Genomic DNA, 15,573 nt, shown 5'->3' on the forward strand with positions numbered 1-15,573 from the left:
AGGCGGACAGTCCGAGCTATCTTACTAGCCCGGAGTACACGTATAACAATGCGCTGGTCGTACCGGTGGGATCGGAGCAGAACGTCGGAAAGCCATCTCCAATTGCCATGTTTGTGACGCCCGGTGAATCGACGACAGCGGCCGAAGGAAATCACAATCCAATACCATTGCCGCCGCGAGATCGCAATAAGACGATCCCGGTTAACCAAAAGCGCCATGTCCGGAAGTATCCACTCATCATACCGGCGACCGGCGTACAGCGAACCCTGAACCGGGTAACACAGACGACACCGGTCGACGAAAAGCCAACCGATGACAGCCATGGAAGGAGCCCATTTTTGCCCTCCTCTTCTTCTACCGGGCCAACCGAAAGCAATCTCCTCATCGGTGGCGATGCCAACATTGCCGAGCGGCACCAGCAGCATCAACGACCACAGGACGATGATGATGATGATGACGACCAAGCGACGACCAGTAATCTTGATGTTGCGTTGCACAAATCCCTAGAAACGATGAAGCTGACCGAGCTGAACAAGGACGCTGGTTCGGAAGTATTGATGGCGACCTCCACGGCGGGGCCAGGCACGGATGCAGTTCCAAAGCAGCACGCGGCAGCTTTCGCGAGGGAATTTTTGGAAAACAATTTCCCCAACGTGACCGAGCTGGACGTCGTCGAGTTCAAAAGTAGAGCACATCAGACGGCAGCGACCCCACTCGGCACCACTTCTCCAGTGAGATCACCACCGATAGCAGCGACGATGATGCCAACGACAACGACGACACTGCCGGCAACAATTCCAGCAGAAAGTGCAATACTCACAAGACGCCGCACGGCAAGTGATGCCAGCGGATCGCATCCGCGAAGGCAGCCACCTCCTCCGCCGCCCCCAGCAGCACTCACCAGTCCACCAATACTCCTCTCGGCGGCACCTCGTGATCCGACGTACGAAAATCTTGACATCTTCCAGACGCACAGCAGGCACTGCGTCGATACAGCCTCGCTGCATTGTGAGTCGATTCTCGAGAACGATGCTGAAGCGTTTCAACCGGCGCTCCCCATGGCAACCATTGACACGGTCGATGGATTTGCGGTAGATTCGCTACTTTTCGATAGTATCCAACCGCATCAGCAGCAGCAGCAGCAGCAGCCTTCGAGCTTACTCGATCGCAGTAAACCCACGGTTGGTGGTGTTATCCCAGTGACAGAACCCGTAGAACCAACGACGGCAGCAAAACCGCCCCACACTACCGACGGTGAGCTGATCAAATCGATTAACTTTGTAAGCTGTGAAGATTTGCTGGAATTTGCCGAAAAACCAAAAGGACGTGCCCGGGGGCTGGAGTCGGATGAAGTGCGCATCATGTCGAAGGTGTTGGGTAAAAAGGTAACAAAGCGATTTAATAAACTGTCGAGGCTGTCGAGTAGTTTGGTGCGCACTTAACAACTCTTTTTCTGTATGCTCCCTGTACAGCCCTCGCCCGAACAGTGTCTGCTGACTTTGGAGTTCATCGACTGGGATATACACAAGGCGATCAAACTGTGCAAGCTGCAAGCCATACTCGAATCATACAATCTCTCGCTGCAAGAGTGTCGCGAGGCACTGCAGACCTACGACTGGGATCTGCACACGACGGCACTGAAGCTGAAAGGTGGAGGCAAGTAACCGATGTCTTTGGCCCCACAAGGTGATGGCCAACCGTAGGAGATGCGAATCCAAGGTAGTAAGCAGCACAATAGATAGCATTTTATATCTAAACTAAATTATCTGTGTAAGAACCATTTTGAGCGGTATTGACAGTAACTTTAAGCAGCGTATGGAAAATTATGCGGCATGCATTTTGGAATAAAATACTAAATAAAATCATTTTTTAACCGACCTCCAAGTGTTGGTCCTATTAATTTACGGAGAGAAGTCAGCATTTGCGGTTGCCAGGTGACAACTGTGCTGACGACGAATGAAAGAAGGTAAATGATCGTCGATCGTGTTCAACCTGGCCGTTTTGGTTTATTATCTCGCTGCTGATTGCTGAGCTGTTGAACTTTTAACTAACACTTTACAAAAGAGCTACACGCTCGATATTCCGAATTAATTAACTTATCACTGAGACGCTACAAGTGATGTTTAGGGCCCACGGTTCGAATCCACCAGCGGTCCCCACTTAACTTTCGGCTTGATAGCGAAATCATATCGACTTAGCTGATCTAACATCGTGGTCTACAAAAAGGAAAACACAATACAATTTGAGGTGAGTACGGTTGTATGAGCCATGTCCACCATCCTGGCTTACCTGTTTCCGGACATATTCTACCAGCATCTCTAGTTTTTGATAATCCTCGCAACGGCCGCCTAAAAAGCGCCTCCACAGTGCGGCGGCTAGTGCTTTATCGTCGAAGGAAATGCCTTCATCGTACGAGATCAGCGCAGCCTGGAATTGCTCCGAGAGCTGCTGAATCTGTGGTCGCACGACGGACGGATTGTCCATGGTAAGCTGCTTGGCACGCGTCGTCACGTCGTTCCACATCGTCTCGACGATGCTGTTACGCAGGTAGCGACCGGCGGCACCCTTCTCGGAACCCTCGGCCATCGAGCGGACTAGCAGCATCCACACGTGCAGTTCGGTGATCAGGAACCAGGTGTTGAAGGTGTCCGGCATGTCGAACTGCGTGAAGAATTCGTTGTAGTTGATGCTGTCCGCGACGGATTCGTATAGTAGGCAGCTTGACACACGCAGACGGACCGCCGAATTATCGATCCACCCCATTTTTGTGATGAACCGCTTCAGAAATCCTTCCTTTTGCTCTACCTCGTCCACGTTCGTAGATACGGCCAGCGAAGTTTGGCCAGTGGAGAGAAAGCGCTGCTGCTGTTCCTGTGCCTTGACCAGAGTGCAGCTCGCTGGGCGTTGGTAACTGTGTGAAGCACATCTCGTGTTGGCCGCTGTGGTAACTGCAACCAGTGCTCGTACATCTTGCTGCAACTAAAAGTACAACGGATAAGTCTTTTGCACTACTGCAATACACCGGAATTATTACCGAGGCAGCAAATCTGGCGGTGGATCGTAGCATGCTGTGAAATGTTGTGCAATTTCGTAACTTCTTATTTTACTTCCCCTTGTCAACCAAAAATATCTTCCCACTACAGAGCATGCCAAAATGTATGATTACCGGAAGAACAAAGAACGGGAAATGTTAGTAGCGATTGATTTCTATCTAAAAGGACGGATGGTAATTTTGCAATTTTAGTTTTCTTTAGACAGCCTTTAGAATTGACTCGTCTCTAAAGACGAGCCACAACGTACGTTACGATCCGTTTCGCATCCACTGTGTGGAGGGCTTTAGTAAGATGCTACATGGGAAAGTATTTCTCGGCTGTCAGCTGCTTTGTTTAGTTGCGGAAGGTCAAGGTCTTGCTTTGGCGCCGGTTTCTGGGAACGGATTTCAGGATGGAGCAATTTACGAAAGGAACTTGCGAAGAAATGTGCCCCAAATCGGAGATAGACTTGTCGGTATAGTATATCTAGCAGAAAACGTATCTGGCTTTGTTGTTCGCCACCTAACTGCGATTTGTTTCATTGCAGACGTATTCGGGAACGGATGGTCCACTTTTTCGAGATGGACCCCGACGCGGGCCTACCGGGAGTTCCTGATCGGTATCGCATGATAACGGAGTTTACCCGGTCGGCGGCCGGTATGCGGCAACCGAAACCATCGGAAATCCGCACGCCGAAAACGCTGCGCTCGACGGTCCACTACTTGTTAACTTTGTAAGTAGCATCATTCGTCGGTTGCTTTGATCCTTACCTTTAAGAAAACATGTTTTTTTCCCCCGTAGTGTGCTACCGGATGATCGGCGCCCGTACCATCAGCGATATGAATTCATCTTCGATCGTCTGCGGGCTGTTCGGCAGGAAATGGTCATACAGAACCTGCCGGTTGATGAAGTGTTGCCCATTCTCGAGCCCATCGTTCGCTTCCTGTGCTATAGCGCCTACCGGCTCTGTGAATCTCCCATCAGTGAGTACGATCCCAAAATATGTGGTCAACATTTGCAAGAATGCTTGAAGAAGGTGATACGTTGTTACGAGGAAGAAAGCTGCTTTAGCACTCGCTCCAACCGCGTCGAAATGGAACGCCTCTATCTATCCTTTAACATTGGCAACCAGGAGGCAACGCAGTGGGCCATCGATCGGTACTGCGGGATCGATCCAGCGCTCGCGTTGCACCTCGCGGCTCAGCTAGACTGCCTTCGGGGGAACTATTACAGCGCGATGCAACGCATTGCACGCTTCGCTCCACTCGAGGCGGCCATCGCATCCCTGCAGCTGCCGTACTTTCGGAGGAAGCTTCTACAGCAGTTCTCGATCGCATATCAAAGTCGCCTGCTAACGGTGCCACTCGAGTGGCTTCAGAGCCTGCTGTGCTATGAAGGGTGTGAGCACACCCATCTGGAGGACGACTGTCGCTACTACAATCTAGAACCCATTGTTATTGCTGCCAAGGGAAACCCACCGGACAGTTGGGAAGACGAGCCTCAGGAACCGCCGAGTAGGGCAGTGAAATTCGAGAAGCAAAAGTTCGACGCTCAACGATCCGTGGTAAGTTTGCCGGGAAGGCCACTACGATGGATATCGTACTCGATGGCAACCGATTGACCGACCAGTCGCTTATTGCGTTTTGTTTTAGATCCAACCCCGGAGGTTGCCTTCCATCGACCAGCAGCTGGACGGCTGCGAGAATCTATCGGCACTCCTACTGAACAGTGTTTGAGCATATTTGATGATGTGGTGTTGTAGAAGTGCATTGTGAAAATTGTGTTATATAAAAAATAAATCATCAACGGCGTATTTTGAAAATTTGAATAAATAGCCAGGTACGTTTGGTTTATTTCATGATATCCATTTATTACACTATATATCCTCCTCTAATTGGTTAACTGTGAGTGTTAAAACTGCGGTATTCAAATAATTTGTGTGCGAAACTCCAACATTGTGTCGCGTTTCTTGAACAAACCTACCGGATGGGTGTAGTTGAAGCTTCATTTGTACGTTTTCTCAAAAGGGGGTTCATAATCCGCAGCGAGCCGGTTGGGGTTCCAAATGTTCTATCTTCGTAAAACTATTATTTACACTCCAAGATACAGCCAACGGGGCTGCGTTCACCAGGAACGTTAAAGCATCACCAACGCCTCTTCTCAGCACGCAGTGCCACGAGCGGCAGTCACAGCAAGCACAGCCATTAGGACCATCACTATTGGTAATGTCCCGTAGGACTGTATTGTAGATGCTCCGTTTTCCCGGCTGCTTGGACGTTTCGTCGTCGTCTTTGATGCCGATGATTCGGAGGCTGATGGAGCTCCATCGATGCGGTTCGTATCGAGAATATCTTCTACCACCGCCGGTGGCAGATCCTTCTCCAGATCCACCTCCTTGATCACTTCGTCCGTGTTGTACAGCACAACCCGATCGCCCAGCGGCTGAACCGGTCGGAAGTTGTGAGTCAGTGGAGTGTTATGTTCATCTTGCAGCGCACGGAACGCTTGTACCTAGAGTGTGTATTTGGGCAGCGGACGAGATCATCAAGGTCCATCAATTAATCACTCTTTCACAATCGGCGCCATCCTCTTATTTATAAACCTTTTCGAAGCGTAAAAAGCTATAACCAATTTGACCCCTCACCGGTGGAAGGTGGTTGTAAGAATATACGCTCTAATTTTGTCATTCGCATGCCAGACATTAGCCATTTTTGGCGTAGCTCTACTTCGTTCGCACCCATTGTTTAATGAATTCTGGCGAATTTAGCTCGATTAACGCGTAGCTACTAACGATCCATGCGTTGCCTTCCTCAAAAGTCAACGTAGACTAAAACGGACCAACTGGTCAAAAGGAGCGGGGCTTACCTGAGCGTGTGACAACAGTATCGGTTCCTTGAAATCGATCCACGTGACCACCTCGCTGCACGGTGGCGTCGTCAGCGAACCGTTGTACGTGTAGTAATGCACCAGATCGTCCGCGATCAGATCCTGCAGCGTCGGCGGAGTGTCGAAGCGGGCCGACTGGTGGCTTTCGGTGACGTTGTTGAGCAGCGCGATAAACTCTTCGTACATCGGGCTATCGTCCGGTGCGATCTCGAAGAAGAACGCCAGCACGGTCAATCCGTCCGGGTGGTTGAGGGCCGATTTGGCCGATTTGTATTCCTGCTTGAAGAATACGACGTGCAGTTCCATCGGGAAGCTGTGTATGGGAGAGACCGAGAGATAATGAAATCATGAAGCTCGATTTGGTCTAAACGTTATTCCACTTACCGGTGATTGTCGATCATGTCCTCGCTACCGAACGTATCATTGTCACCCCAGTGAAAGTGCAGCTGCGAGTACTCGTACACGCCAGACAGTGGGCCACCGGAAACCGTCGGTGTTACTTCCGAATCCATCGTCACGACCACTGGTGAGGGATGAAAAGAGGAATTCCAAGTTGATGATGAAGTAAAGCAACTGCGGACAATTCCCTGCCTTTCGCCATTAATGCTCCAAACCCCCGGGAGATCGCAGGCCTCACTACTGGAGTGCTAATGCCAAACTGCGCGTCACGCAGAACGTGATCGGCTCGTCAAAACATTGGCCATGGCACGTGGCCTATCCCAGTGTCTCCGCCGGCTTCTCACTGCCGGGTGTTTGGCTAATGGATTATCGTACCGCGGTTGTGCCTCTCGTCGACACCCGTTAGATCAATCGTTCCGCACCAGCACACGGACCTGGGATGCTGCTGCCCTGGTCGATCAATCGATCGATCGATAATTGGACGAGTTGGAAAAAGGGGGAGTGGAAATTGAATGACACGCACGTGGTGTGACGTCATTTTGGCGATATTAGATTTGATTAGACTAGCGATTAGCTGTAGCGTGTGGCCGCCCTTGGCGGCTCATCAGCGTGCTAGCGCTAGAAACTGACCATCCGCCACCAGCACACTAGTGGCTCTAATGGCTGCAGGATTTTGGATTTTCCGGTCCGATTCTGAACCGCAGATTTCCCCCAAAAACCGAACACACTTACCGGTGTGACCGTTGTTGGTGAGATTGGTTTCCCGGGGTGCAACATCGAATCCGACCAGCGCCAGCGGTGGCAGGTTCACCTTTTTCACGTCCAGCGAGTTTATGTTGATCGGACTTTGGTGTTTGCCGGCGCACGAATTGTACTGCTCACCCCAGTGTGATGGTCCTGTGAAGGTAAAACAAACAGAAGAACATGAACGACATTTATGACTGTCATCAGGCATCTCCAACGGCTTTCGATCTCTCAATTATTTATAATTTACTGCTCGTCCTGCACTGCAACGATTAGAACAACACCACAGCAATCGGACACCCGCCTATCGGATTGTGAAAGTTCATTGCGATGATGTGTCCAACGATCGATCGATGCACTCTTGGTAGTGGATGCACCGCCATTTTCAGGGTGGGGTGTGATGGATGATATTAGCGGGACATATAAAGCGACGCTCGCTGAATGAAACACGCGATCGTGGCGTGAACTTGCCACGCGATATGTGTCATCTCCCAAGGGAGTGTTTGTAATGAAATAATTGGCCTCAGACTTCTCTCCTCACCCCTCATAAAAATACTCCCGAATGCGGTTCGTTGCAGTACCTGCAGCACCGTGCACCACCCCCTCTTACTTACCCTTTTCGCCATCGTAGCCAAAGTCCTGTGCATGTCCGTAGTGTACTGACGGAGTGGGAAGTAGAAAGAAGATGGAAAAAACAAGATTAGAACGTGGCCCATAGAACCTGTCGGTTAGCACAGGGAATCAGTTAGCACGCGAACATTCCTGGGTTGCCCCATCTCCCCTGGTTCGAAGTGACGTTCCGTCACTCAAACGTTTCCTGCAAACAATGTAACGGACGGTGACGCGCGGCCATCACCTCGATTTATTGGTGTTCGTCTTTGTTGCGGTCTCTCCGTACTCTGCAATACTGCTGACACGTGCAGTCAGTCATCCGAAGACTGGACTCGTGCTGGCACACCGCATCCAATCTCTCTCTTGCAAGAAAGGAAGGAAACATGGTGCGGCGTGTCCATGGCCGTACTACTGGCTGGCGCGTGGCCCTCTCCGGTTGTGGTTTTTTTTAGCGTACGCCATACACATGCACCGTAGAACCGTTCCGCCGATTGAACGGTGTCACTTCGCGGTTCGGAAGCCGCATCTAAAAACGATTACCCGACATCCATCACGACATCGACGTGCAATGCGATTGCGACGAACGTTTTCCCCCAAGAGACCTTCTCATGCAAACACGAAACGAAAAGCGCTTTCCACTGCACCAGACTAGGCATGTGTTCCGTGGCATGTGACACGAAAAAGATCGTGACACCAGCTCGTAGGGGTAGTGTGTTGCGGTGGTTCACCCAGCTTCGGTTATTTGTAGTTTCCATTCACGCTGAGCCGCCACCGACGCATCCAAACACACGCATCGATCGATGTGATTGCTGCCGGTGTCGTTAAACCGAATCGAAAAAGTCCAGCAGACACACGCGGAACAAACAATCCATGGAGTGATCGATGATGATCTTCGGTCACAAAGGTTGGGGGCGACACGCACCGCGGCGTGGCAGTGATGGCTTTATGGTGTGGTATGTTTCCGGTGTGGTATGATTTCAATTTCCTTTCCCAATCCGACTGATGCCGACCACCACCGCCATCATCACGTTGCCCGTTGCAGATTGTTATTGATTTAATTGAGAGCAATCATCATCGTCGTGAGCGGTGGCAGTGCTTACTGCCGGCCAGTTGCTGCACTCGTCCGAGCTGCGGTTCATTTGGTTGGGAAATCCGATATCCGACATCCGAGTGTTGCGCGCGAAAGCATTTCAATTCCGGCGCAGAACGTGCTCTAGCAGTACGGGCGATCATCTGGCACGAGCTTGTTTGGTTTGTGCAAACGGGCGTCCTCTCCCAGGTCACGACTTCTTGCAATCCCTCCCCCAGAACGGGGGGAGAGAGAGAGAGAAAGCGCATGCACGATGCGATGCTTGTTGCTAATTGAACAAAAAGTGTCACCCAATCAGCGAACCATTTGGCAGCATCCTCGGGTATAATATCCCGTGCTGCATTGTACTTCTTCTGAAAAGCGGATCGCGATGCACTCTGTTACACCAGACAGACCCAGCATGACGACACGTGAGTTCTGGAGTTTACAAAGACAAAGCCGGTGGCTCGTGCGCTAGGGCACGCCACCGCACCGACAATTGCCGCTAATGACGAATTGTTAGCTGGGCTGGGCACTCGCTAGCTCCTTGCTCCAGAGTAAACTTTACAACCACCGATCCTTTTCCCTTCGGTCACACCGAAGTGACCACGGGGCACGGCGATGGTGGCGTCGATTGAAAAGAACTGCGGGTTAGTTAGGCATTTCGAGAGCTTGCAAGTTGCAGAACCGAAGTTACGCCATCGCATTCGTGCAGCGGCGAACAGTATCGCCCTATCGGAGGCGACAATCGGTGGATTTGTCGGTCTATTTGTCATTGCTAGTCTATCATCTCTTCCGGTTGTAGGGTGCAACATCGCGATCTTGCTGATGGCAGGAAGTCAATGGAAACTCGTTGACATCGATGATGATAAGCGTCGTCGATCATTTGGCGAGATTATCTCGGTAATGTCTCGCCACTCGACAGCGACTGGATTCTCGAAACGATGCTAGACAAGCCATGGGACCGTTGAAGGAAACGCTTTGATATGCAATCTCCTATCCGGAATGGAACCGTGAACTCAGTACGACCGTCGTGGGGAGTTTCGTGTTTTGTCACGCGGCTACCTGGCGAACGTTACTTCCATTATTCAAGCATGTTTTGTGAATTTTAAACAGTAGACAGATGGTCACTGGATGTTGCTGCCATTGAATGCAGAACTGCACCCGGGTTGTGGCAGGTCTTCTCTTTGTCACACTCTTAAACCACTGGACGCAGGCGTAACCTGAGAAAACACTGTAGCTCAATTGGCTCAACTGTTGCAACTTGCTTCTAGGCTGAGAAAATGTCTTTCCTTTCGAATTCCTCAGATACGAATCCAATGCTGACACTTGCCACTGGCAGCCATGGACAATGTGCATTTTCGCAAACAATTCGCCGGACAATGCGGCATTACGATGCGCACACCATACGATGGCAGTACAGTGGTGGCCAGTTGCCAAAGTGATTTAATGAGGGAAAACGCCACTTAACCTTCCGCGCATAGACCGCCGGCAAGGCAAGTTCAATGTCGTCACAATCGGCACGGCATCGTACCGGTTCGCTATGGGGACGGTCGGTCGAATTGAACGTAGCAACCGTTTAAGGGTTTACATAAGATGGAACTTCTATGATTGCAAACGACTTGCTGGCACGAGTTTGCCGACCACACGAGGGCATTACGGATGCTTCCGAACGATCAAGCTTTCGGACAGGATGTGGGTTTTTGGGAGGAGAGGGGGGCGACGGCACGGAGGCCTGATGATCTCGTCGGGGCGTCTGAAGTGACCGTACAGGGAGTTTCACATTAATGAGCAGCACCCGGGACAATTCATGTTTGATAAATTTGCCCCATCACTCTGGTGTCATCACGCGAGGACGTCGCTCGAAGGGTGACGTCCGGATTCGTTTGCTGGATTGTGGGATCCCTGACTGGCTGGCTGGCTGGCTGTGACCGGTTCAATCCGCCGGCTGGCAGACAAATTCAGTTATCGAATCTAATGGCGAAAATGCAATTGATTATCGCAGCAGCGATGCACGTTATGCCAAATCACTGCGCAATTAACGGTGATTTATGGGGCGCGGACTTGTTAAACTGCGCTCACCTGCGCGTATGTGCATAGGCTAAGTGATGCCAGTCGACCCCTCGCGTCGTTCTCGTTCGTGTCATTAGTGGGGCCGACGCGGGTAGCGGGATGAAACCGGATGGTGGTGAGGGTTAGGGTAGCATGTGAGTGACGAGGATCCGCCACTGATGCTGCTACGGCCACTCGAATCAATTTAGCATTGGCGACCCTCCCCAACCCCTTCACAGGCGATGAATATGCATTGGGGGTGCATTGGCAGGAAATGGAGACGAGACGAATCTAGAGTTGATTGCGCAGCATAGGGTGGTGGCGAGGTGTGGTGTCAGTTCGCGGTTAGTTCAGCAAGGCGAGAAACGGGAAGTAACTAGTATACCCGACCTGTATATGTCTACCGATGTTATGCTGAACGAATTTTGCAATCTCCTATGTCCAACGGTTGGTCTGGAACCGAAACAAGGGAATCCCTCCATTTCCGATGAATCATCACAACGTCGCGATCCATCATTCCCGAGTTCGCAGAGTTCTAGGGAGTGTTGGCGGGGAGCTCATTTTTGTCGTGGTAAATATTGCTTTTTCGATCTTTACCTTTCGTGCTTGCTTGTGACTAGAGTGAACACTCACTGTAGCAGTTCGACGGCTAGCCGCTGGGTATTGCCCAAACGCTCGGGTGCTGCCAGATGGACCGGCCCATGCCATTCAGTGGTTAGTATGGCGTTTACTCAGCAGCGCCACAGCGCGTAACGGTGTGCGGTCTGTCGCTATCCGCGCATGCCAATAGGTGGGTGATGGGCCGATCCTTACGTTTACTTAGCATTCATTCAGATCATTTCCCAACCTCGAGGGTTTATTTCGAGAGGGACAGAGAGGCGGACAGGCGCAGACAGAATACGGCTGCACATTTACAAACCTATTTATAGGAAAATGACCGTAAATAATTAACGCTACACGATGCCGCGACAATTACCGCCGCCGTCCGAGTCAACCCTCCCGCAGTAGCGGGCATCGGTGTCACTGTGAACGCTGAAGATGCGCCGTATCCGCACAGACTCGCAACAAGCACAGCGGAGCTATAGAAGCTTCATGCTTCACTCATCCATCAGCTGATAGAGAGTGGTTGGGATTATGTAAAATCCAACACATGAAGAAGAGCAGAGGATTAATGCGAAGAGCGTGCGCGCGTGCTAGTGGTGACCTCTTATAGGCACAGATCATTCGCCCAGAAGCTCGCGCAGCTCGCGCGTAGCCTGTACGGAGGAAAAAGGGTATCAATTCCCAGTGTCGGCCGAGACTAACTAACTTCAATTGGATAAAATTTTTGCAAGGCTAAATCCGGCGCAGCTCCATGACGATGTCGTCGAAGTGCGCGTTGTGCCGGCGATTGTGGACGTGAAGACTGTGCATGACCACGAAGAGCCGCGCCTGCAGTGGCGCACTTTGGCGTACGGAGGTCCACTTAGCGATTAGTGAAGGTTAGTCAACCGACCAAAATGGCGGTTCGTACTGTTGTGGCGGCGTTTCTATCGCCCTTGTAGACGTGACACTATATCTGTCCTCACCTCAAACCGATTGGCCGCAAATTCTATTTGTTTTGGGCCAAACCCTCTCTACGGCCGGCGCGCACCAGTTTACCGGACTGGTTCAACTGGACAAACAGGGGGGGCTACCATCCGTGTGGAGTGGCAGAGGGGGGAAGCCAACGTTCTGTTAAATTGGAAAATTACCTGATAATATCCAAATTGATGCGATTAGCATAACACTAGCGGAGGTCGACGGAAGACGGTGGCCGTTACCGCTGCTGCTGCTGCTGCGGCGTCGGCTGCTGTTTCTTCTGGAGCTGCTACTGCCGCTGTGGTGGCCATGGTAACTGCTTGGGTTAGCCATTTTGTCACAACAAACAGGTGCCATTTTGCAGAATGTTTCGCAAAATAAAACTAATTTTGAGTTACACACAGACACACCCACACACGCGGTCTCTGACACCTGGCTTGCTTGGCTGTAACTTGGAAAATGCACTATGGGTTCACACGGTTGCTAAAGGTGTTGGTTTAGTACTTTGGTACACTGTCTGCGCTGTTTTCCTAAGACGGAGAGTCTGTTCTATAATTTTAGAAAGCAGAATAGAACTCATTTTTGACAATGACAGTGCATTTGGGGGATTGGTATTCGCGAATTGCATGTAAGGTGCACGAGTGACCTACTAGGGGCTTAGCGCAATTAGCGAATCCATCCAGCCATCCATCCCGTCCATCACAAATCAATAAAATCAATTTACTACACCGACGAGCGACGCACCCATGTGTGCAGGTGCCGCACACCCACACCTACACCCAGATGCGTGAAATGATTGCTTGTGATTTTCCTTTCGAGGACACAATGCAAATTTCCTACGTGCTAAGCTGTACGATCACAACCTGCGGCATTTTGCGGAGAGAAGGGATTTAGCAAGGGCACACACCGCGTCACTTTCACCTACATTTAACTACACACACACACACAGGGCAACCGGAGTGGGACTTCCGGTTTCTAGGTAATGTAATTCGACAATTCGCCCAACGGCAATCGGTGCGTTATCTCATCAGGTATGCCTCTGCCTTTCGCTCGATTCCCGTTCGATCGGACGCGCCTTGCTGTGTTCCGCCTTTTTCCGCGCGCATGCTTCACGCAATTGGTACACCAATTAAAAGCCTCTACCACCCCCCTGCCCACACCTCACTGACTGACTGACTGACTGTCTGCGAACCGCCTTAGTTACCGGGTATATCCTATCGGTTTGCAGTCCCGCCAAGAACTGAGCCTCTACACCGGCCGGTTGCGCGTTGATAAATGTCGCTCGGCCGCCCGCTCAACTCGATCTCGAGTCCGCGCACGAACTGCCTGTTCACACCAAGTCACCCTTGTATGTGTGTGTGTGTGTGTGTGTGTATGTATCGGGGATCTGATTCACACGTGCTGCAGATGTGCTCTTTGGTGGGTCGGCAACAATAAAGATCTTCTCGTTCGATCTACACACAAAACACAATGTTGCGCGCGTGCAACCGAAGCAATTGAAGCGAACCTATTGCTGCTACTGGTACCGCCCCAGCCTGCTTCGACCGTCCCTTGCGACGATCGGTGACCGAATGACCGACAGACGGTCAACGATGCCACAGACCCGCAGACTAACGGCGACAGTAGAAGAAGCGCACCAACGTCGGTGTGAGGTGGTGGTGTGTATCCGCCGACCGAGCAACCCAACCATCGGCCGTCCCATGCTTGTGGTTCACACACGCCACGCCACGCCACACCGGCACCACCAATTTGTCGCGCCTCCGGTAGCTCTACCTTTCTTATCCACAATCCACGGGCAGAAGGGCAGAAAGACTTCCGCTCCAAGGCCGGTTCCGAGTCCCGAGTTTTCCCACAGAAATTCCGCAACTGGCTTTAGGCCGCTACCGCTGTTCCGGTTTACGTTTGACGGTCAACACCGGCGAGGGCTTTATCGGGTCTGTACTTGAATGCTCTTGACTTCTCTTCTTCTTCTGCTTCTGATTTCTAGTTCAAACTCCGCTCAAGTGTGTCCCTTTCGACCTTTCGAATGCGGCTACCCAAACGTTATCACCTCGGCAAAACCACTCAAGCAATTACATCATTCCGGGCGACATCCACCAGCGAAGCCATCCCCTTGATGACACATCATTTTTCCGTCCCATCAGAGGAAACAACACTCCATCTGTGTGTCCTTTGCCTATTCGCTGGTGCCATTCGGGCGGCTAGTGCAGTTTCTGCCACGTCACCGCGACACCGAACACGGAGTCTGAATAACTGAAGCTCGATTGCCCATTCAAAGCGACACGTTCATTCGGTGTAACGAAACAGCCGTTCCGAAAAGAAGGCGGGTAAGATATGTGCATAACGACTACGAATATTAAAATGTTCGTGTTTCCATAGTGAGAATATCACAAAGTTGCTAAAGCTATGCGGCAACTCTAACGTCCGCTTTGATTCGGCACCTAATGACGTCACGTATGCGCTAACTTGTCACCAGCAGCAATCGACCACCAGTTGGTAGCTGGTCGTCGCTGGAAGCAAATTCAATTCACAGGCTGTTAATCAAATTTCCATTCAAACAAGAACGTGATCGTATGTTGCGACGCACCCGCAACAGGCTGATGTCTTAATGATCGTGCACACAGGTACGAGCCGCGGCGACGATATATAGACATCGAGTGCCCATCGAGAGAGTTCAGGTGCAGGCCTTTTTCAAATTTGAATTCAATATCTGGCCGCGACTCTGGCTCCGGTATTGACGTAGAAATAGCATCGATAGTCCGATGCCTCGATGGTGGATTTGACGCTCACCCTCTGCCAACGAGGGCATCAGCTGTTGCACGACCACCCGCGACCGACTAAACGTTCGAACGCGTTGTTTTCGCTGCATCTCTTTCATACACAATCGGCGCAGACGAGGACGGATGGTAGCAATTCGTCATGGTTACATCGAAGTGCATCGTCTTCACATCGTTTGCATCGTACGTGTGTGGTAGGGTGGGGTGTGGGATTACCGAAGACGGGGGTCCCCTTGGTCGGGATTGGCCCTGATTTGATCCTTCCGTTCCGTTTCGGTTGGCGGACGAGCAGTGTTAAGCACATTAGCACACAGCGTCACACACGCCAGAGTCCTTCGGTATCGGGATGATTAAAAATGCAGCAGCAGCAGCAGCAGTGTACGGGTGGTGTTGTGACATCCTGCAAACATTGGGGAGGGGCTAGATAGTGTAGAGAGTTCGG

The 15,573-nt window shown here is 51.2% G+C and overlaps 4 protein-coding genes across 12 annotated transcripts in view; 2 read left to right on the forward strand and 2 right to left on the reverse strand.

Annotated features, from left to right (window-relative positions):
- LOC125956000 (activated Cdc42 kinase-like) overlaps window positions 1-1,898 on the forward strand; it is a 10,386-nt gene extending 8,488 nt beyond the window's left edge. Inside the window, exons 9-10 of the mRNA XM_049687402.1 lie at window positions 1-1,385; window positions 1,473-1,898. The exon at window positions 1-1,385 is cut by the window's left edge and continues 449 nt beyond it. Of these exons, the coding sequence (XP_049543359.1) occupies window positions 1-1,385; window positions 1,473-1,664 (1,577 nt within the window). The 3' untranslated portion in view covers window positions 1,665-1,898. The remainder of the gene's footprint in view (window positions 1,386-1,472) is intronic.
- Window positions 1,899-1,972: 74 nt separating this feature from the next.
- Window positions 1,973-3,147, reverse strand: LOC125955997 (ubiquinol-cytochrome-c reductase complex assembly factor 1). The gene is made up of 3 exons (XM_049687399.1): window positions 3,035-3,147; window positions 2,290-2,979; window positions 1,973-2,216 (listed from the first exon to the last, which is right to left on the reverse strand). The coding sequence occupies exons 1-3, from the start codon at window positions 3,065-3,067 to the stop codon at window positions 2,124-2,126; spliced, it is 816 nt and encodes a 271-aa protein (XP_049543356.1). The 5' UTR covers window positions 3,068-3,147; the 3' UTR covers window positions 1,973-2,123.
- A 220-nt stretch (window positions 3,148-3,367) lies between these two features.
- LOC125957934 (SAC3 domain-containing protein 1) lies at window positions 3,368-14,408 on the forward strand. The gene is made up of 5 exons (XM_049690989.1): window positions 3,368-3,503; window positions 3,580-3,765; window positions 3,834-4,596; window positions 4,685-4,871; window positions 14,342-14,408. Exons 1-4 carry the CDS (start codon window positions 3,445-3,447, stop codon window positions 4,766-4,768), a joined length of 1,092 nt encoding a protein of 363 aa, XP_049546946.1. The 5' UTR covers window positions 3,368-3,444; the 3' UTR covers window positions 4,769-4,871; window positions 14,342-14,408.
- Window positions 4,880-14,197, reverse strand: LOC125957929 (carbonic anhydrase 7). 9 transcript variants are annotated; one of them, XM_049690982.1, is made up of 7 exons: window positions 14,128-14,197; window positions 12,528-12,903; window positions 7,676-7,720; window positions 7,050-7,214; window positions 6,303-6,441; window positions 5,898-6,231; window positions 4,880-5,543 (listed from the first exon to the last, which is right to left on the reverse strand). In XM_049690982.1, the coding sequence occupies exons 2-7, from the start codon at window positions 12,709-12,711 to the stop codon at window positions 5,193-5,195; spliced, it is 1,218 nt and encodes a 405-aa protein (XP_049546939.1). In that variant the 5' UTR covers window positions 12,712-12,903; window positions 14,128-14,197; the 3' UTR covers window positions 4,880-5,192. The 9 variants fall into 9 exon arrangements, with proteins under 9 accessions (XP_049546939.1, XP_049546936.1, XP_049546942.1 ...); XM_049690979.1 differs by lacking the exon at window positions 14,128-14,197 and adding an exon at window positions 13,862-13,921; XM_049690985.1 differs by lacking the exon at window positions 14,128-14,197 and adding an exon at window positions 13,862-13,906 and having other exon boundaries at window positions 12,528-12,898.
- Window positions 14,409-15,573: the final 1,165 nt, after the last annotated feature.

Source organism: Anopheles darlingi, chromosome 3 (genome assembly GCF_943734745.1).
Source record: "Anopheles darlingi chromosome 3, idAnoDarlMG_H_01, whole genome shotgun sequence".
NCBI lineage: Eukaryota > Metazoa > Arthropoda > Insecta > Diptera > Culicidae > Anopheles > Anopheles darlingi.